General features: G+C 37.8%; 1 protein-coding gene across 1 annotated transcript; it reads left to right on the forward strand.

Moving 5' to 3' along the window:
- Positions 1–5,182: 5,182 nt before the first annotated feature.
- On the forward strand, positions 5,183–13,341 carry LOC117431404 (neuronal pentraxin-2-like). Its single transcript, XM_034052275.3, has 6 exons — positions 5,183–5,324; positions 5,465–6,049; positions 7,711–7,930; positions 8,492–8,736; positions 9,801–9,980; positions 10,605–13,341. The coding sequence occupies exons 2-6, from the start codon at positions 5,585–5,587 to the stop codon at positions 10,830–10,832; spliced, it is 1,338 nt and encodes a 445-aa protein (XP_033908166.2). The 5' UTR covers positions 5,183–5,324; positions 5,465–5,584; the 3' UTR covers positions 10,833–13,341.
- The last annotated feature ends 3,640 nt before the right edge of the window (positions 13,342–16,981 follow it).

Genomic DNA, 16,981 nt, shown 5'->3' on the forward strand with positions numbered 1-16,981 from the left:
TTGCAATATCACAATTTTGAATCCCCCTCCCACTTCATGGCACATGTGTTGGTTCACAGGTAATATATAAACTCATTTTCCATTCTTGTACTTCCAACATGTGTGCTTATGATCCATTACATTTCTTTGTTTTCTCAAAAGGGGGAAAGGAAAGAAAATGTCACATGTGCTCATACTAGGGTGCACTGTATCCCATTTTGTAAAAGGATGCAAGGATGTTGGCATTTGAGTGAATATAACCTCCCATTCAATCATCATCTAATATTTGTTTATTGTTCACTGCTGTTCTTGGTACCTTTATTGTGTGTTTGCACTCAAAGAAGTCGATGGGGTAAAATAATAAAGAACCTTAAATATAACAGATCTAAAATGGCAGTATAAAGTAGGATAATAAAGCCATATATATTTAGTAGGGTAATAGGAAGTCATTCAATGTACTTGTTAGTTATTAAATATTAATATATAAAAATGTTTATTTAAATTGAAACACAAAGTAAAATGATATAATGCAGATAGGTGAGCTGTGTGTTAAAATCATAGAAATGAAAAATCTAAAGTGATTAAGGTAACTGGCCTGAAAAAAAAAAAAAAACTCTCTGGAGTACCCAGTAATGACTAAGTCAAACTAATGCATATTCACAAGCATCTGTCTGTCCTTGACTTAATAATTAAATTATAATACTGAGATAAAAATCCTTATAGAATAAAGCATACCACTGATATGTTTACTCTATGCAATAAACAACATATACTAGTGTTTACTACATTTATGTGCATGTGTTTATGACCTTCATATCTTTTACAAATTCTAAGTTTCTAACCATTGAAACATTATTGTACAGCTGTATAAATGTAGTGCAATGAATATATTGCTTCAAATAACAGTCATAGATGTAAAATCTGCCTTTAGACTACCACTCTCAGGTATTTACTCTGAATCGCCAGAAGCACAATTTATGTCTGAAAGAAAAATAAATAAACTATTTAAATCACAAGCCCCTAGGTGACATGTCTGGGTTGTTTATTTCTGTGTTGGTAACGATGTTGGATGCAATTCTGTTATCTGAAAACATTGTGCTAATAACAATTTGGAGTAAATGGTTTTGAGAATCTACAGTAGCCCTAAGTTTTATGTGACTAAATATTTTTCAGACTTTAGACACAAACAGTAGACCCTAATCTCGACGCTTTAACTCATTTGTTATTTATAGGCTGGTTTGGTGTGTTAACTTAAGTTTTGTATGCTTTAAATCTTTTTAGGCTGCTCTTAAATAATCCAACAACAGTCTCGAGCAGTTTCATAAATATCAAACTTCATTTAATTATTCAAAGCTGACTTTTGTCTTTAATACTTGTCTGTAATTAAAAAAAAAAAAAAAAACGCTTAACTGACTGCCCCAGATTCCTGCTTGCAAGAGAGCGGCTGGATTTGTTCATGTGACACTGCCTGCTGTCTTCAGACTCTATTTTTAAAAGCAGTTTGTGTCCTTCACCTCACCGTCACCTATAGGTGACATGTGTCAGAACAAGTCCCATGCCCTGCTGCGTTTGTACAAAAACCCTGCCACTGTAACTGAGTGTGCGTCTTTGTGAGAGCGGCTCCTATGCATAGAGCTGCCTCCAAACAGATGGAGGTGTCTTCTTGGCACTAACTGCACGGAACAAGACAAACTCTTGTGTCTTTATCCACCCTGTTAAGCACTCTGAACGAGGGAGCAGTGGGATTGTTGAAGTGATTGATGTCAAAGCTGAAAAGGCAGCTATGAAGCATGGTAACCTCCCAATGGTATAGAAATGAAATAGAAATGCTTTTGTTTCTGTAACATGGAAACGGGTTTGGGATAAGGCCATACTGTACATACATTCACCTGTTACTGCAAATGTATTAACCTGAACAAAATGACATTGGTTGACATCAACCGTCCCATGGTATTGCTATGATACCAATTGGCATAAGTTTCTTCTAGCACTATGTAGAATACAGCTAAAATTTTAAATTCTAAATTAAACTAAACATGACTAAACAGGAAAAGTAATGACATTAGGATATAAAATCTCAGAACATGTGGCCGTGCAATTAGAAACGTGAGTGGTTGGTGTCCATTGGAGTAGAAATGCATAGAAGAGCATCCCCGAGCAACACCATAAAAACGAAATGTAAAACAGTAGTCTTGCCATTAATACACATACTGCGATTATACAAACACACATTGATACAAACGAACAGGAGTTGGCAAAATAGGCCTTACAGTCCAGGCCAGGTCTTGGTCCCAACCAGGTTCTACCAATTAAACCCCTAGCCAGGTCCTAAAGTAGTCACTTTTTCATTTTACCTGTTACATGGAGTGAAATGGCTCTTCAGGAGCAGAATTGGACATCCCTCCTAGAGAAGGTACATATAACTCATTGAAGAGAATAATCATTTATGACTATTGGACTCTTGTAGTAACCTAATAAATGTAATTGGAAATCTAGTGAAAGGTATAGGTTTAAAAAGGTCGAGCAGGTTAAATCTTTGATCACTCAGGAATGAGCTTACTCAAACTAGCTTATAGCATAGCTAAGAGGCTTCTTTACGGGGTCTTGGAAAGGCTTGGAATGGACATGCTCTTAAGTTGGTTTCAGTTTGCGATTCAGTATATTAAGATTATATATACCCTCCACTCCCCATTTGTAACTCAATGTAAAAGTGCTTTAGTACAAAAGACCTGCTTCTTAGTCTTAAGGTAACTGGTAATTGCTTATACAGGACAGACTTACAGGACCACTCTGAGTAAAAGAAACAAAACCAGAAGAGAATCACATGGATCAGGATTAGCTCAGTAAATGACATAACACAATCATATTGCTTATAAAGCATTTTTCATATTCTAAATAGCTCTTACAGTCTACTCTCAGATATGGAGAATGCTTAAGCTGTTTAAACTTCTCTTTTGGGCTTGGACAAGAGAGTGAACACTTTCTGATTCTTTGTTTCAACCTTGCATCCAGTTATTTAATGGAGACTTTTAATCATCTATTTAGGTCCCAGTCCCTATTAAGAACCATTTAGCCCCACATAGAACTTTTAAAAGACAAGTGTAGCCCACAGGTACTTTATTCTGGTTGTGTAACTGTCCTGGAAAGTAAGACTGTTATATAGAGTTCTATTGAGTTCTATAGAGCTGAAGCGGCACTTTGTTGCTTGATGTATGGTTTCTCTAAATCTGTGTCTTCACTGCATCCCCAAGGCATTTCTTAATTGAAGTGGGTTGCCTTCAGTGTCTTCTGGGATTGTTTGACATACAGGTGTTATTCTCTGCTGTGTAACATTCATAAGAACCACCAAGCACGCTGTGATTAGCCAGCTATTGTACCATAAACTCAGGGGCTTGACTTCTATTAATCAGATTTAAGGACTGTTTTTACCATGCTGTAATGTTTTTGGTACCACTCATTGTTTACATATGAGTGAAAATATAGAAACAGAAAGTTGATTCAGTTTTTACACAGATTTTGGATACCTCGTAATGTACATGGTAGATAATACAATTGCAATCTATGGTTTAGTATCGGGGTATATTCCCAAAGCTCGCGAGTTATTCAAATACATCCTTTTTTATTTTGTATTTCAAAGTATGTTTTTGTGAATGAAATAAAGTCTTACACTCATGAAACTGTAAACAACCCAACAACCATCTAGAACAGTTTCATGCTTAAGTAAAAGTATTTTATTCCTAAAACAGAGAAAACGATGGGACTTAAAGAAGGAGAATAAACGAGCACGTCTTGGCATATTCTTAAACTGCAGCGACTGTGACAGTGTTTAACTGTCACAGAATTAAAGGGTGTGTTAATTCCGCAGCTTTAAATCCCATCTGCTGCTAAAGCCTGGGCAGTGTGGGCACGGTGGCTGATCTTCTGAATCCCCACATTGATATTCCGAATAAATTAATCACGCAGAATGTTAATACAATTACTATGTGACTTATGTCATAATAAGTACAGAAGTTTTTTTTTTCCACAAAACGTCTAAACGGCAAATTTACTGAAAATTCAATAAAATAATTTCCATACAACATATACATTTTCTTTATGATAGTGTGGCAGCTTTAGACCCCCAGCCTCCTCTCATGTGTTCTGTACAATCTAATAAAGCCGTGCAAATGTAGAGCTGCTAGTAATTATGGGTAATGATTCGTGAGGCAGGAAGAGGGCTCTTTACCCTCCATTGCGGGGTCTCTGTTTGTGATGAGGTCTGGTAAAGGCTGGTAAAGGACACAGGTTAAGCTTCGCTCTGGGTACAAATGTTCATTTGTCCCCCTGTATTCCAATAAAGGTTTTGAAAATGTGCGTTTCCTCCGTGCGAGTCATTGCAAAACTTTGATTCGCTACAATAGCAAAGATATTATATGCACCACAATGACCGATCTACTTTTGTGATGGTTACATAATAGTAAGAAAAAAAAAAAAACGAAAAAAAAAAAAAAAACGTGGTCTAGCTAACATCACCTTGAAGTATATATGTAGCTTTGTTCTTTGCTGTATGGTAAGGCGGCTTCTTCACTGTATACGGCAGACATACAGATCAAATCTGGTATTGTATTAGTCAGCACAACTATTGCTGTGAGGGTGCATTAGGATGTGCAGATATAAAGCCAGTGTGCGTTTTTTTGCATTTTCATTCCAACAACCATTTACGTATATGTCCACAGGTACATGTAAATAACTACAACAACGTGTTAAATAACTTAATAAAGGTCTTCTTCGTGCGTCATGTTGGTTAACCTGTTGACTTGTGATTGCTGTGTCTGCTGTGGTTGAGTCAAATGCCGTTGTGGTTTATTTCAAAGTTTCACTAAAAAGGCGACACTCAAATATACCAGGCACGCTGGAGAATCAGTGTTTGATGATCATGCATGAATCAGTTATTATTTCCTCTACACATTGCACACTAAACTGTTATTGCAGCAGTACGAATGTCTATCTCCGTCACCTCCTGCAGATGTGTAACCATTAGTCAATAAGATCGCGTGTATTCACCAGCACCTACCTTCTTTACTTTGGAGAGGCAGATTACTAACAGCCAAACACACTCTTCAGGGAGCGAATGACGCAAATACACGAGGTAGCCAATCCGTATGCACTGACTGCGGCGCCAAGCGTACTAATCCACTATATACTGCGAAGCTGTCTCTTTAGAGCCACAACCGAAGGATCGCAGAGGTAATACTGCTTCGCTCTCTTTACCCTCTAAACTTCACTTTTTTTTGCTGCTTTTATTATCTTTCCATTGCACGTAATAGCACTGCGGAGCTGGCTATATTTATATCTACCATCATCAGGTATTACTTTGCAAAGACATTTTGGCAATTGTAAAGTTTTTCATTGGCCTATTCTTTGTTTTGTTTGATTTTTTTTCATGTTTAATTAAGTCCTGGATATATTTAATAGCAATGTTTTTCTTTCTTCTCTCATGTTACAGATTACAACGATCACAACTTAATTTGGGCATTTAACATTTTGTGACTGACTGTCCGAATGTATTAGAAGCTATAAAAGATTTTGTAATCTGAAATACTTAATTGCAATCCTATTTGCCGGTATGCTTGCGTTTCTTGCCGGGTTGATGTGCTTTTTCGCGCTTGGGGGAGGGTCTGTGGCACGTGGCCAGGATGCCAAGGGTACCCGCTTTGTGTGCACATCCATCCCCATTGACGCTGATCCCAGCTGCCATCTGCCACCTATACCCATGCAGAGCACGAGCCCTCAAGAGGACGACCTTAGGAACACCGTGATGCAGCTCCGGGAGACAATATTGCAACAGAAAGAGACCATCGTGAACCAAAGGGAGACTATCAAGGAGCTTACAGGTAAACTGACCCGGTGCGAGTCTGCCTCTGAGACCACAATACTAGATGCCAAGTACAACCAAGGGTCGTGGAGAAAGGACTTCAGTAAAACCAGTGGCAAAGACACCATGGGAGATCTTCCACGGAACCCGAGTGAGACCATCGATAATCTCGGTAGGACAATGCAATCATTAAAGGACAGGCTGGAGAATTTAGAGGTAAGAAAAACATATAAGCAAATGCAGAGATCACGTTATGTACTGTTGATGGGCTGGTGTAAAACTGCAAGCAATACAGACTCCTTTAGTCTTTTTACACATGTGCGGAAAAGGCAATAAAGATTTGGAAACCTATTCAGAAAGTTTACGCGCCGCGAAATCAACAGCACAGAATTGTAGAAGAAAAAACACTACTCATTTATCTTCTGCGTTTCTGGGGACGCTGTCCGTACCACCTAAACCAGTTGTACTCCTTCGCTAACCCGATTTTACCGCAAACTTGATGATCCAGCATATAAAAGCCACTTCATATTTCCCTTGTGTTGCGTTGCTGTAGGCGCTGTCTATGGTGCTGAACCCAACTGTACTTTTTCAAAATTTATTTTGCTGTATAACTAGATGCCCCGTTATCTAAAGCCGGTGTAATTTGACTGAGCTGTTGTGGATGACGTTAGGTGGTTAAACCAATTGCAATACAAACACGTAGTTTGTACTAGAAAATACAACGACTGAATGCGCTCTGCATGTTTTAATGAAATTAAATTTAACCCTCGTACCTTTAAGCCGGCACCCAGTACTTTACCATAGGAGAAAGGGATTGTAAAGTAGCGTGCACACATAGCCCATATGCTTGAATTCACGTTGGACAAACTGAAAATAGCCACAGAATTGAATCTACCCCTTGTAAGAGGCTTTAGTTCCATAAATATGCGCATGTTCCTTCCCAACCAGAGTTCTTTGCGTAGCGTTACTAATCTCTAACACAAGATGTACCTTTAATACAACCAAGCAACAAAAACTGGAGTGGCGCTGCTTTTGTTCTCAATATTTTTCAGTCCATTGCAGAGCATATTATTAGCACACTGTAGTCATTCTATTAGGGTAGTGCATTATCATTGTAGCTTTCTCCCATAAAGAACGAATTAAATGAAGTAGTTTGTATTTACCTTTCTTATCAAAATATTTGAAACACATGCCATATGAAGAACACATTTTTGTGTAAAAGGGAGATTTAACACAAGACGGGGTACTTTATATCATTCTATTCTGTAACATGAAAAAGCTTCATCTTCCTCTTTCAAATCTTTTTTTCATGTCAGAGTGGTAGTGTGTGGTTAAAACATTCTCAGTGGCAGTACCTTGAAAATGTACTTCACTAATAGCTGCACCCCCAGTATATAGAATAACTTCCACAGATACCAATGCAAAGTTTGATCCTGTTGGAACAAGCAGTGCTGTACATGCCATTGTTAAGATAGAAACCATGCCTAAATACAAATGTACAGAGCCCTCTGCCGTATCCCTGGCGACCTGGGGTTTGCATCCCTCTGGAATAATCATGTTCACCTTTTACAAAACGACGGCATCAACTTTAATTGGAAAAATGTTTAGATTTAGTCTTGCTGACAGACAGAGTTCATTCATGAGAACCAGCTCCTGCATTTCAATAAACTGGTAGTGCAGAGATTGAGATGACTGTCTCAAGAGATCTCTGGATCTCTTTTTGGCAGATTTCTGAATGTTAAGTATTTAGAAATAAACGATGTTGTAAAATATGACAATATGAAGACACACAATGATGTTCATTCCAATGAAAAGGATCTTCAGTGCAATGTATATGGACAGATAAGTCATGCTTTTGTTTCTTCTTCTCTTTCCAGCAACAACAGATGCGAGCCAATATGTCTGGTGCAGCTTTTCCTAATGAGCTTCGTGACCTTCTACAGAGAAGACTTGGAGATTTGGAAAATCAGCTTTTGAACAAAGTGTCTGAACTTGAGGATGAGAAATCCATGTTGTACAATGAGACCGCAGCACATCGCCACAGGACAGACGCTGCCCTGAATACACTGCTGGAACGAATTACTGAATTAGAAAAAGGTATTCCGAATGAGCTGTTATAGGTTTAAAACAAACATACAGCAGTGGAATATGACATTTAGCTGTCCTGACTGCATTCATAGTGAACATCAAGAGAACATGCACAGGGAAATGTAAATATATATATATATATATATATATATATATATATATATATATATATATATATATATATAATACATGATATAAATCATCAATGAAGGAAGCCATTCAAGCAGACAGCATGGACCACTTATAAACCTATATACAGTATGAGGCATAAGCTTGATGGGGCAAAGATTGTACCTACAATTCATTACATTTCTTTTTTTTTAAATATATATATATATATATATATATATATATATATGCTTTTGTTGGTTAGGTATTGGTAAGCATATCTTGCAACTGAAAGACATTGCCTCCAAAATGTGTATCCAACCATTAAAAAATAAAATAAAAATAATAATTCTAAAAAAGATAAAAAGAACACATTAGAAGAACAAAACCTTATAAAAGCTTACATTGTATCTCAGCACTCAGCATGCAATGTAATACAGGTTTTTCTCGCCACGTTTGCAGGTAACAGTGGATTTAAGTCTCCTGAGGATTTCAAGGTGTCTCTGCCCCTGCGCACAAACTATCTCTATGGACGGATCAAGAAGTCCCTCCCAGAGATGTACGCCTTCACCGTCTGCATGTGGCTGAAGTCCAGCGCCAGTCCCGGGATTGGAACCCCATTCTCCTATGGGGTTCCTGGGCAAGCCAATGAAATCGTGTTGATTGAGTGGGGAAATAATGCAATAGAGCTGCTCATTAATGACAAGGTAGGCATGCCACTGCTTATTGTTTTCTACCAGCCCGATAAAAGTGTGAACTGCATCAACCGTTTAAATCAGACCATATTTATTGGGTTGCTCTTTAAATGAACCCCAAATACACACGTTACACTTAAAAATATGTCTGTCAGTGTTTTGTAAATCAATGTCAATAGCCATCAGTACTTGGCTGTTTTTCTCACAGTGGTTGATTCACCCCTTGCTCTTCATCTTGGATTATTTCCACTTGAAAGTCAGTATATACACCAGTGCCACCTGCTGGCTGTATCTGCTTATATCACACTCTTTATCTCTAGCCCAAAAGAAATTCTCATAACTCTCTGGTGCTGCTACTATTTATGCTTGTTATATTTCTTGTTGGATCTACATTGAAAGAAGCAAGGATTGTGTTTTCAGCATGTGTTGTGAATTTTTATGAATAGTTTAAATTTTTGTCGGTGTGCCGTACTCTTTGGATAGAGATAGTTGCTAAGTATTTTTTTGTCTGTGGTTCCCAAATGCGTCATTTATTCATGCTAAATTGAAAAAGATTTGCACTCTGCATTTAGCCAGAAGCAAGCACTGGAGTACAGCTAGATCCAAAGGCCTTGCTTTGTCTGCTTTTACACAGACTTGATAGATTGATATGTGACTTGATTTTGAATTTAAAAAGCAAGTCTGCTAGGCAGAGGTCTAGCCTAAAATGAATATAATGAATATATTAAAAAGCGCTGCCATTGTTGGCTCCCACTTGATCCACATCAGAATCACAAATGATATGATGAGAGACTGCACTCCAAAATAATTATAACAAAGATAAACAGCATCTTGTACAAAATCTATACATTTGCACAGAGAGCAAGGTCTTATTTTACATTATTTTACTCACCAGGGGCATTTTTAGTATGGGGGCATTGAGTACATAAAATATATACATAATGTATTAAGCGTATATAAAGTGTCAATAAAGTATTCCCCATGATATTAATATCCTAGTAACAGCACCGGTTTTAGCAGGATGTGGTGGCTAGTGTGTATGCCACTAACTCTCGCTTGCATCATTTCTATTACAGGTTGCTCAGCTCCCTCTATCAGTCAGTGATGGTAGGTGGCATCACATCTGTATCACTTGGACAACCAGGGATGGCCTTTGGGAGGCATACCAGGATGGAGAGAAACTTGGCTCAGGGGAGAATCTGGCCCCCTGGCACCCAATTAAACCTGGAGGAGTTATTATCCTGGGTCAGGAACAGGTGAGCAAATAGATAGCAAACATGTTTTCCCTGGGTGGAGCCCAGCTTTAGTAAGCCATAGAGAGATTGTCTTGTCACGCAACATAGTTCCTGCCTGCCTAAGCACTTGCTGTCTTTAAAAACATGATGAATTATTCAAATGGGATGCAGTTCTGTGTACTGCCTCTATACTGCATGGGCACAGAGGTTATGCAATAGCATAAATTAACAAAAGTATTCAGATTAAAGTAAGCCAAAAAGCTCACATAGGATAAAGTCTCAGTAAACCATAGACTCTTCTCAGACTCTGAAAATACTGTATACTCAGATGAGAAAAGCTGAAGACAAATACAAATAATACATGTTGAAAAGACAATAAACAGTTAAAACCGACACGCAAAAAATTCAAAAGCAGACATGCAGATATACAGTATAATTAGTATTTAGGCTGTGTATGGAATAAAATACTGTCTGTGAGTGTTTATAAATGGAATCTGGAATCTGGAATGGAACCAGATCTTTTTGTAAGTGTGTAACTGGATATTTAAATTAGTTTCTGTCGTTTCTGAAATATATTGGCCAGTCGTCGTTTTAGTAGACATACTTAACACCAGAGTGGATACAATGTATCCTTCCCCCCCACAGGACACTGTTGGAGGGAGGTTTGATGCCACTCAAGCCTTTGTTGGTGAGATGACTCAGTTTAACATCTGGGACCGGGTCCTGAAAGCCCAGGACATCATGAGCATGGCAAACTGCTCCTCCAACATGCCTGGCAACGTCATCCCCTGGGTCGACAACAATGTAGATGTGTTCGGAGGAGCAACAAAGTGGGCCTTGGAAATGTGCGAGGATCGACTGTACGACTCCTAACCGCGGAGACCATCTCCCTTGGAGTCTGCCCCCATCACGGATTTCCCCAGATTAATTCCTGAAGTTTGGGAAAGGAATGAGGCAATGGGACTGTGGTGCGGTTGTGATGTTAGATTGATCAAATCTCTACTGTGTATTCAAATACAGTCATCCTCGGTTAACTCGACACCCCATGGGGATGCCATTTAGTGTTGATTTATCCAAGGTGTCGCGTTAACCACGGGTGCACATGAGCCATGGCATTAACATGCATATAAGTAACAGAATGCACACGCTTACAGTATTACAGTATCTACAAGTTTATTTTGCTAAATGTCCTTATGAAATGGTTGAAAGAACTGCAGTGAATAAATCAATTACAGTATACAGTACTGTACAAACTCAGTACAACTTGTATAGTTCAATTGAAATAAGAATTAATAAAATAACTACAGCATTATTTTTACGATAGTAATCCAACCACAAACTTTTGACTATACTTTTAGGTATTGGCTTGTACTGTCTAATTTGACGGCTTAAATAGCAAAAGTTAACAAATGTACTTCATACAGAATTAAATCGGTGAACTAAAACAATAAGAAACAACCTACAGAAATCAAGCAATGTCGATTGTTTCGCATGCAAAAACACGCGCTTTGAAAGTTTTGCTGACAAGCTTGTTATCCCGAATAACCTGAGCTTTAAAGCCAATTGAACGAGAACTCATTTTTACTGTACATTAAAACAGGAATCAACCATAAGCACAGAATGTCCTGAGCACTTGCACAGGCTTTCAATGTTTCAAAGATTTGTGTATTCTTTCATTGAAAGGATTTCAATGCTTCAATAAAAACAGCATTGTTTGTTGTGCTTGTGCTCACATACCCACAAGATGCACATTAACCAAGTAAACCTCACCTAGCAGAAAGCAAGAATAAAAGTTTAGGGATTATAAAGTGGTGGTGGTATATAAATAAAGGCTTGTTCATACTTCAGTTGAGAAAAATTCAATTCTAACCACCAGTCTCCCTTCGATCAATCAATCAATCAATCTTTATTTTATATAGCGACTTTCATAGTGGACCACCATCACAAAAGCACTTTACAAGATGCAGTAAAATCAAGAAAATGCATAATACATTAAATACAGTGGAAAGTGCATAATACATGAAATAGTAGCAGCAACACAACAGCTAATAGCATATATCAGGCTTAAAGAGCATGGAAAGCAGGAGAGAACAGGTGGGTCTTGAGAGTTGATTTAAAGCAAGCGACGGTGGGAGCATCACGCACCAAAGCTGGAAAGATAAATATCACGCACCAAAGATAGCCAGACAGTGACTAGAAAGACTAGACTTGGCCCTCAGTGATGTTCACACAATTGAAGTATGAACCATCCTTTAAGCTAAGGGGTGGGATGTTGCTGCACTTACCCAGATCTGCATTCTATCCACCATTCATTCATTTCAGTGGAGTTGGTGTAAGTCCACCATCGCCATCTTTCGGATATTCAGCACATTACAGCATACGGTGGAAGTATCCAATCCAAATCCTGTCTCCGGGGGGTATTTATCTAATGTATCTGAGAAGCATAGCTCAGCTTCACACTTCAACATCGGGGATGTCTTTTAATGAATAATAAGACTTATTACAAAAGGAATTCATCTGGAGAAAAGCATGTACTAACATTTCCCTAATACCAAATGAATAAATGGTGTACTGTTTTTTGGTAATCTATGTATAAAATTAAAATACTATGCCCATATTTAAATACTGTAATATTTATTAAATATTTTCAAATACACTTTTAGGAATTGCCAGGTGGAGATTATTTCTGTAGATAATCTTTTAGCTTTGAAAGAAAAGAAGGAAAAGAAAAAAAGACTAATGTATATTTATATTCTACTTGAGCTAATTTGGTTTCACATGGAATGCCTGTTTTTAAATAGCAATTCCAGAGACAATGCTTTTCATTCCTTTCTGAATGGCCTTTCTCGGTTACTAAGTGCCAAAGCGTGATTTCAAGGTTTGTGAAAAAGTAATTGTATAATTACTATAAATTGTAAATACTCATTCTGCTTTATGATTTCCTAAATGAATATGTGTTTGCTTTTTGTAATTGTACCATAATTTAGGATTACGAGATTCACCATGGGCTTAGTTGGTTAAAGTTTTATGGCTTCTAAGATTACCCATTTGTGATTAATTTGCTTATTTTTTTATACAAAAGAATAAAAAAACAACAATACAGATGAATACAGAGGCCTACATTTATAGTAGGCATGTCAGAAGAGCCGGAATATTGCGGCTGATGTCACTTTAAGATGTTATTTTTTACCTTTGATTCCAATGGGATTTTGACTCACTGTAGATTGTAATTGCGCTATTATGTTTGAAGAGATTATAAAACCTTCAAGGGCATGTTTAACCTAAATGTTGTTCACACCCCCTTACTTATAGTATATGACAACTGAAATGATTGCTTCTACTGACTTTATTAATTAATAAAGCTCATGTGATCATAATATAAGTGTTTGCATATGATTATTTATTCACACCTAATAATTTACTCCTAAAGGATGGTAAAGTAGATATAGATTCAATCATATCAGCATGACTCCTCCTTGTTTGACTATAATTCAGAGATTGTATTGGTTTTTCACTCCCTTTCACAACGCTCCAGCACCCAAATACTCTGAAAATGTCCCCCCAATTACAATCATCCAATTAAACAGGACCATCTCCAATCAATCGATTAGTGTCAGAGGGAGGAGTGTAAATAAAGTGTCAATAAAATTAAACATATCACGTGAATAAAGAAAACAAGTCAACTTATTACACAAGTAAGAATTATTAAGATTCTGGTTCCTACGAGCTGCAAAATTAGTTAAAAACAGTCCTATGGCAAAGGAAAATGGCAATCAATGTGAAAAAGGCTTGAATTCCCTTTAATTACACCAGTCTGTCCCCTGTTTCTATTCATTATACTATCAAAATGAAACTGTGGATAAATTATTATCTCCTGTCAAGAAGAGAGAGAGAGAGAGAGAGAGAGAGAGAGAGAGAGAGAGAGAGAGAGAGAGAGAGAGCTCAAGACAATAGTGTCAGCATTAAAAACAAATTACATAAACACCGGGAGAGAGCAAATCAACACCCAGAGCAAGCTGGAGGGCTACACTACACTGAACAGAGAATATTCCATCGCACAATACCTGGGGGCAATAAAACTGAGGAGGACATTGACAATGTACAGGCTTAGTGAACACAATCTAGAGGTGGAAATTGGTCGCTGCAGACAAACGTGGAAACCCAGAGCAGAGCGGCTGTGTGGGCATTGTGAATCGGGGGAGATCGAAACAGAACAGCACTTTTCTCTGGACTGTACAAAATACAGTCAAGTCAGAGATGATTTCTCCCCTCGATTCACAAGCCAGGCCCCAGACTTCCCACAGCTAGACAGACAGACCAGACTGAGAGCAGTACTGGGAGAGACCAAGGCCACAGCACAGCTGGCTGCACTATACATTTACACATGCCATAACATGAGACATACAACATTAAAAAAATGTACTGTAAATATATAAAGAAAATAATATGTCTAATTGAGAGAGAGAGAGAGAGAGAGAGAGAGAGAGAGAGAGAGAGAGAGAGAGAGAGAGAGAGAGAGAGAGAGAGCTTAGAGGTGAGTTAAAGGTGTGTGCGGCTTACAGGCCATAAACACTCAAATCATATAAAGCAGGGGGTGACCTAAAAAACTATATTCCGACATACAGCTGCTGTTGTGTGTTTTTAAAACTGACCTGGATTTACCTACTGTTCTCTAATATATAAAGTGATAACCAGATGAAGGACAAGATATAAATAGTGCAATAATAGTGGAAAATAAAGTGATTGCTGGAGGTGTAATCTCTGGTATGCTTAATCTGCCTTCAGTAAACTTCTCAAATCAGATTAAGTTATGATGAAATGCCTAGGTGAGGGGTGATGGGTGAGGGGTGAGGGGGGAGGGGGGAGGGGTGAGGGGGGAGGGGTGAGGGGGGAGGGGGGAGGGGGAGGGGAGGGGAGGGGAGGGTTGGGGCAGTTGTCGTTGTTTTTCTTCTGGAAGAGGTTTAGTTGACCCACAAGGCTTCCTTACGAACAGAAATATCTTTTTTTTGCAGTATTAATCGAGTTATATTATGGATTACAGATGATAAATGGGTTGCTTATCCAATAAAACATTGTTTTTAAAATGTATGTATTTATTTATTTTTTTATTTACCTGGGTGTATATATATATATATAGTTTTGTTACTTATTTTCCCCTTTTCTCCATTCATACATCATTCTGGATGAGTGAAACTTTGAATGGTGGAGGACTGCACTGAGACTGGATTGCTGCTTCACATCTTTAGAAGGTCCAAGGAATTAGATCCCACCTGAGACTACACTTGTATTCAAAGCTCCAGATAGCTAACTATTTGACCTGGTATCAAGGAAAGAAAATGGGAAAAGAAGACCAATCACTTCTATACATAGGTTGCAGTGTTTTGGTATCTGAGCGCGGAAAACAGTGTCATGGTATCATTGCCACAAACAGTATGAATGAGATAGTGTTATCAACCACTGACTTCCCTTCAGATGTATTGATTATTATTATAATTATTTTGTTGTTGTTGAAGCAAACCTTTAAGTCTCACAAAGTGTCATCTCTTTTACAAAAATAGAGGTTATATAATAATAATTATAAAAATAATAATTGGGTTATACGTATCCAATTTGAGAAGACAACCTTTTGCTTATTGAAATAATGTACTACTTTACATATAAATACTGTATCTGACAATATGAATATATAACATTTGTTTCTGTTCGTCAATGTATTTTCATTTTATTTTGTAACACAGCATTACATCAACACTAAACTCTTAGCTTTGTGTTCTAAACATCTGAACACAAACCTTCACTTTCAGACAAACAGAAAGATGTTGTGAAATAATTAAGGGTTCTCTTCAAGGTACCAATTAGGGTGCTATTGTGTGCTCTGTGTTTTACTGAAAGCTTAATTGTAGTGGTAGAATGCATCATACGCAGATGGCAAAAAGGATACACTGCATGCAGTAAGACAAACACTGACATTCCAATAAGTATTGAGAATGGACATATACACCCAAAATGATTGACAAAAAGCAGGCAGCATACTCTATAATTCAGAACCGATTCTAGGATCTCATGCAAAAAAAACCCCACAGAGGTTCAAAAAAGAAAAGCGATTCTTTTAATTGGAGAAAACAAGAAAAAAGCATTTTTACACAACGTCACAAAATCAATCAACAAAAATCAACAAAGCAATGTATTCTCTTCTGTCCTTTCCTGCTTGAAAACCATTTCTGAAATCATTCACTTTTCTGGGGTCAGTTGAACTCGAAGTACCCAGAAGCCTCTAGGAGGATGTGTAGCAAACAGCAGAATTAGTGAGGTGAAAGATTCAATGTGCTCTTATCCAGTGACTTCCACTCAGAAGACTCTCCTGCTGTTTGTAGCTGCAGTAAACAAACTCTTGCTTTTTGTATTGGGGATTCCCTTTCTAGGTCTACATTAAAACCTTGGTTACCACCTTGGAGTCCACTTGGTTCAAGTCTGATGTGTGACTCAGTTTCACTCTACAGCATGCTTACATGGTTTGAAACGTGCGGCACAACGGACTTGCTGATCTCTACGGGTCATTGCAATACTGCCCCTTGTTGAAACACAATGATGTGACTTTTCATTGACCACAATAGGTTTAAAGTAATGCTGACTGTCATGTGCCTGAAGCTTTTGAAGGGAAGGGAAAGGGCAGACTGGGGGTCAGCCAAACCAGTGACATTTGAATCAATTCATTTCCAGACCAATGCTCCTGTCTAGGCTGAAAAGTTTGATATTTTCATGCCGTGAGTAATGAGTTTAAAAGTAATTATTTCAATACAGTTAATATTCCAAGCACATCTTTCAAGAAACCCATATGGAAAGATATATGCTTTATATATGTTGCATATGGGTCATACTGTACATTTTAATATAGTTGGTTTTATGATTTAGAACTTTAAATAGGTTATTCATAAATGCCTGGCTAAAATAAACTACACACAGGTATTTAAGCACACAAATGTGGAGAGAAGTGTATTCTTATTGGTGAACACAAACATTTA

This window comes from Acipenser ruthenus, chromosome 22 (genome assembly GCF_902713425.1).
Source record: "Acipenser ruthenus chromosome 22, fAciRut3.2 maternal haplotype, whole genome shotgun sequence".
Lineage (NCBI taxonomy): Eukaryota > Metazoa > Chordata > Actinopteri > Acipenseriformes > Acipenseridae > Acipenser > Acipenser ruthenus.

What these genes read in the sequence shown, in the direction of transcription:
- LOC117431404 (XM_034052275.3), top strand. Translation starts at nt 5,585, where the DNA reads ATGCTTGCGTTTCTTGCCGGGTTGATGTGCTTTTTCGCGCTTGGGGGA. An exon ending in AATTACTGAATTAGAAAAAG is followed by an intron (nt 7,931 to 8,491) that starts GTATTCCGAATG and finishes CCACGTTTGCAG; the next exon opens with GTAACAGTGGATTTAAGTCT. An exon ending in TTATCCTGGGTCAGGAACAG is followed by an intron (nt 9,981 to 10,604) that starts GTGAGCAAATAG and finishes TCCCCCCCACAG; the next exon opens with GACACTGTTGGAGGGAGGTT.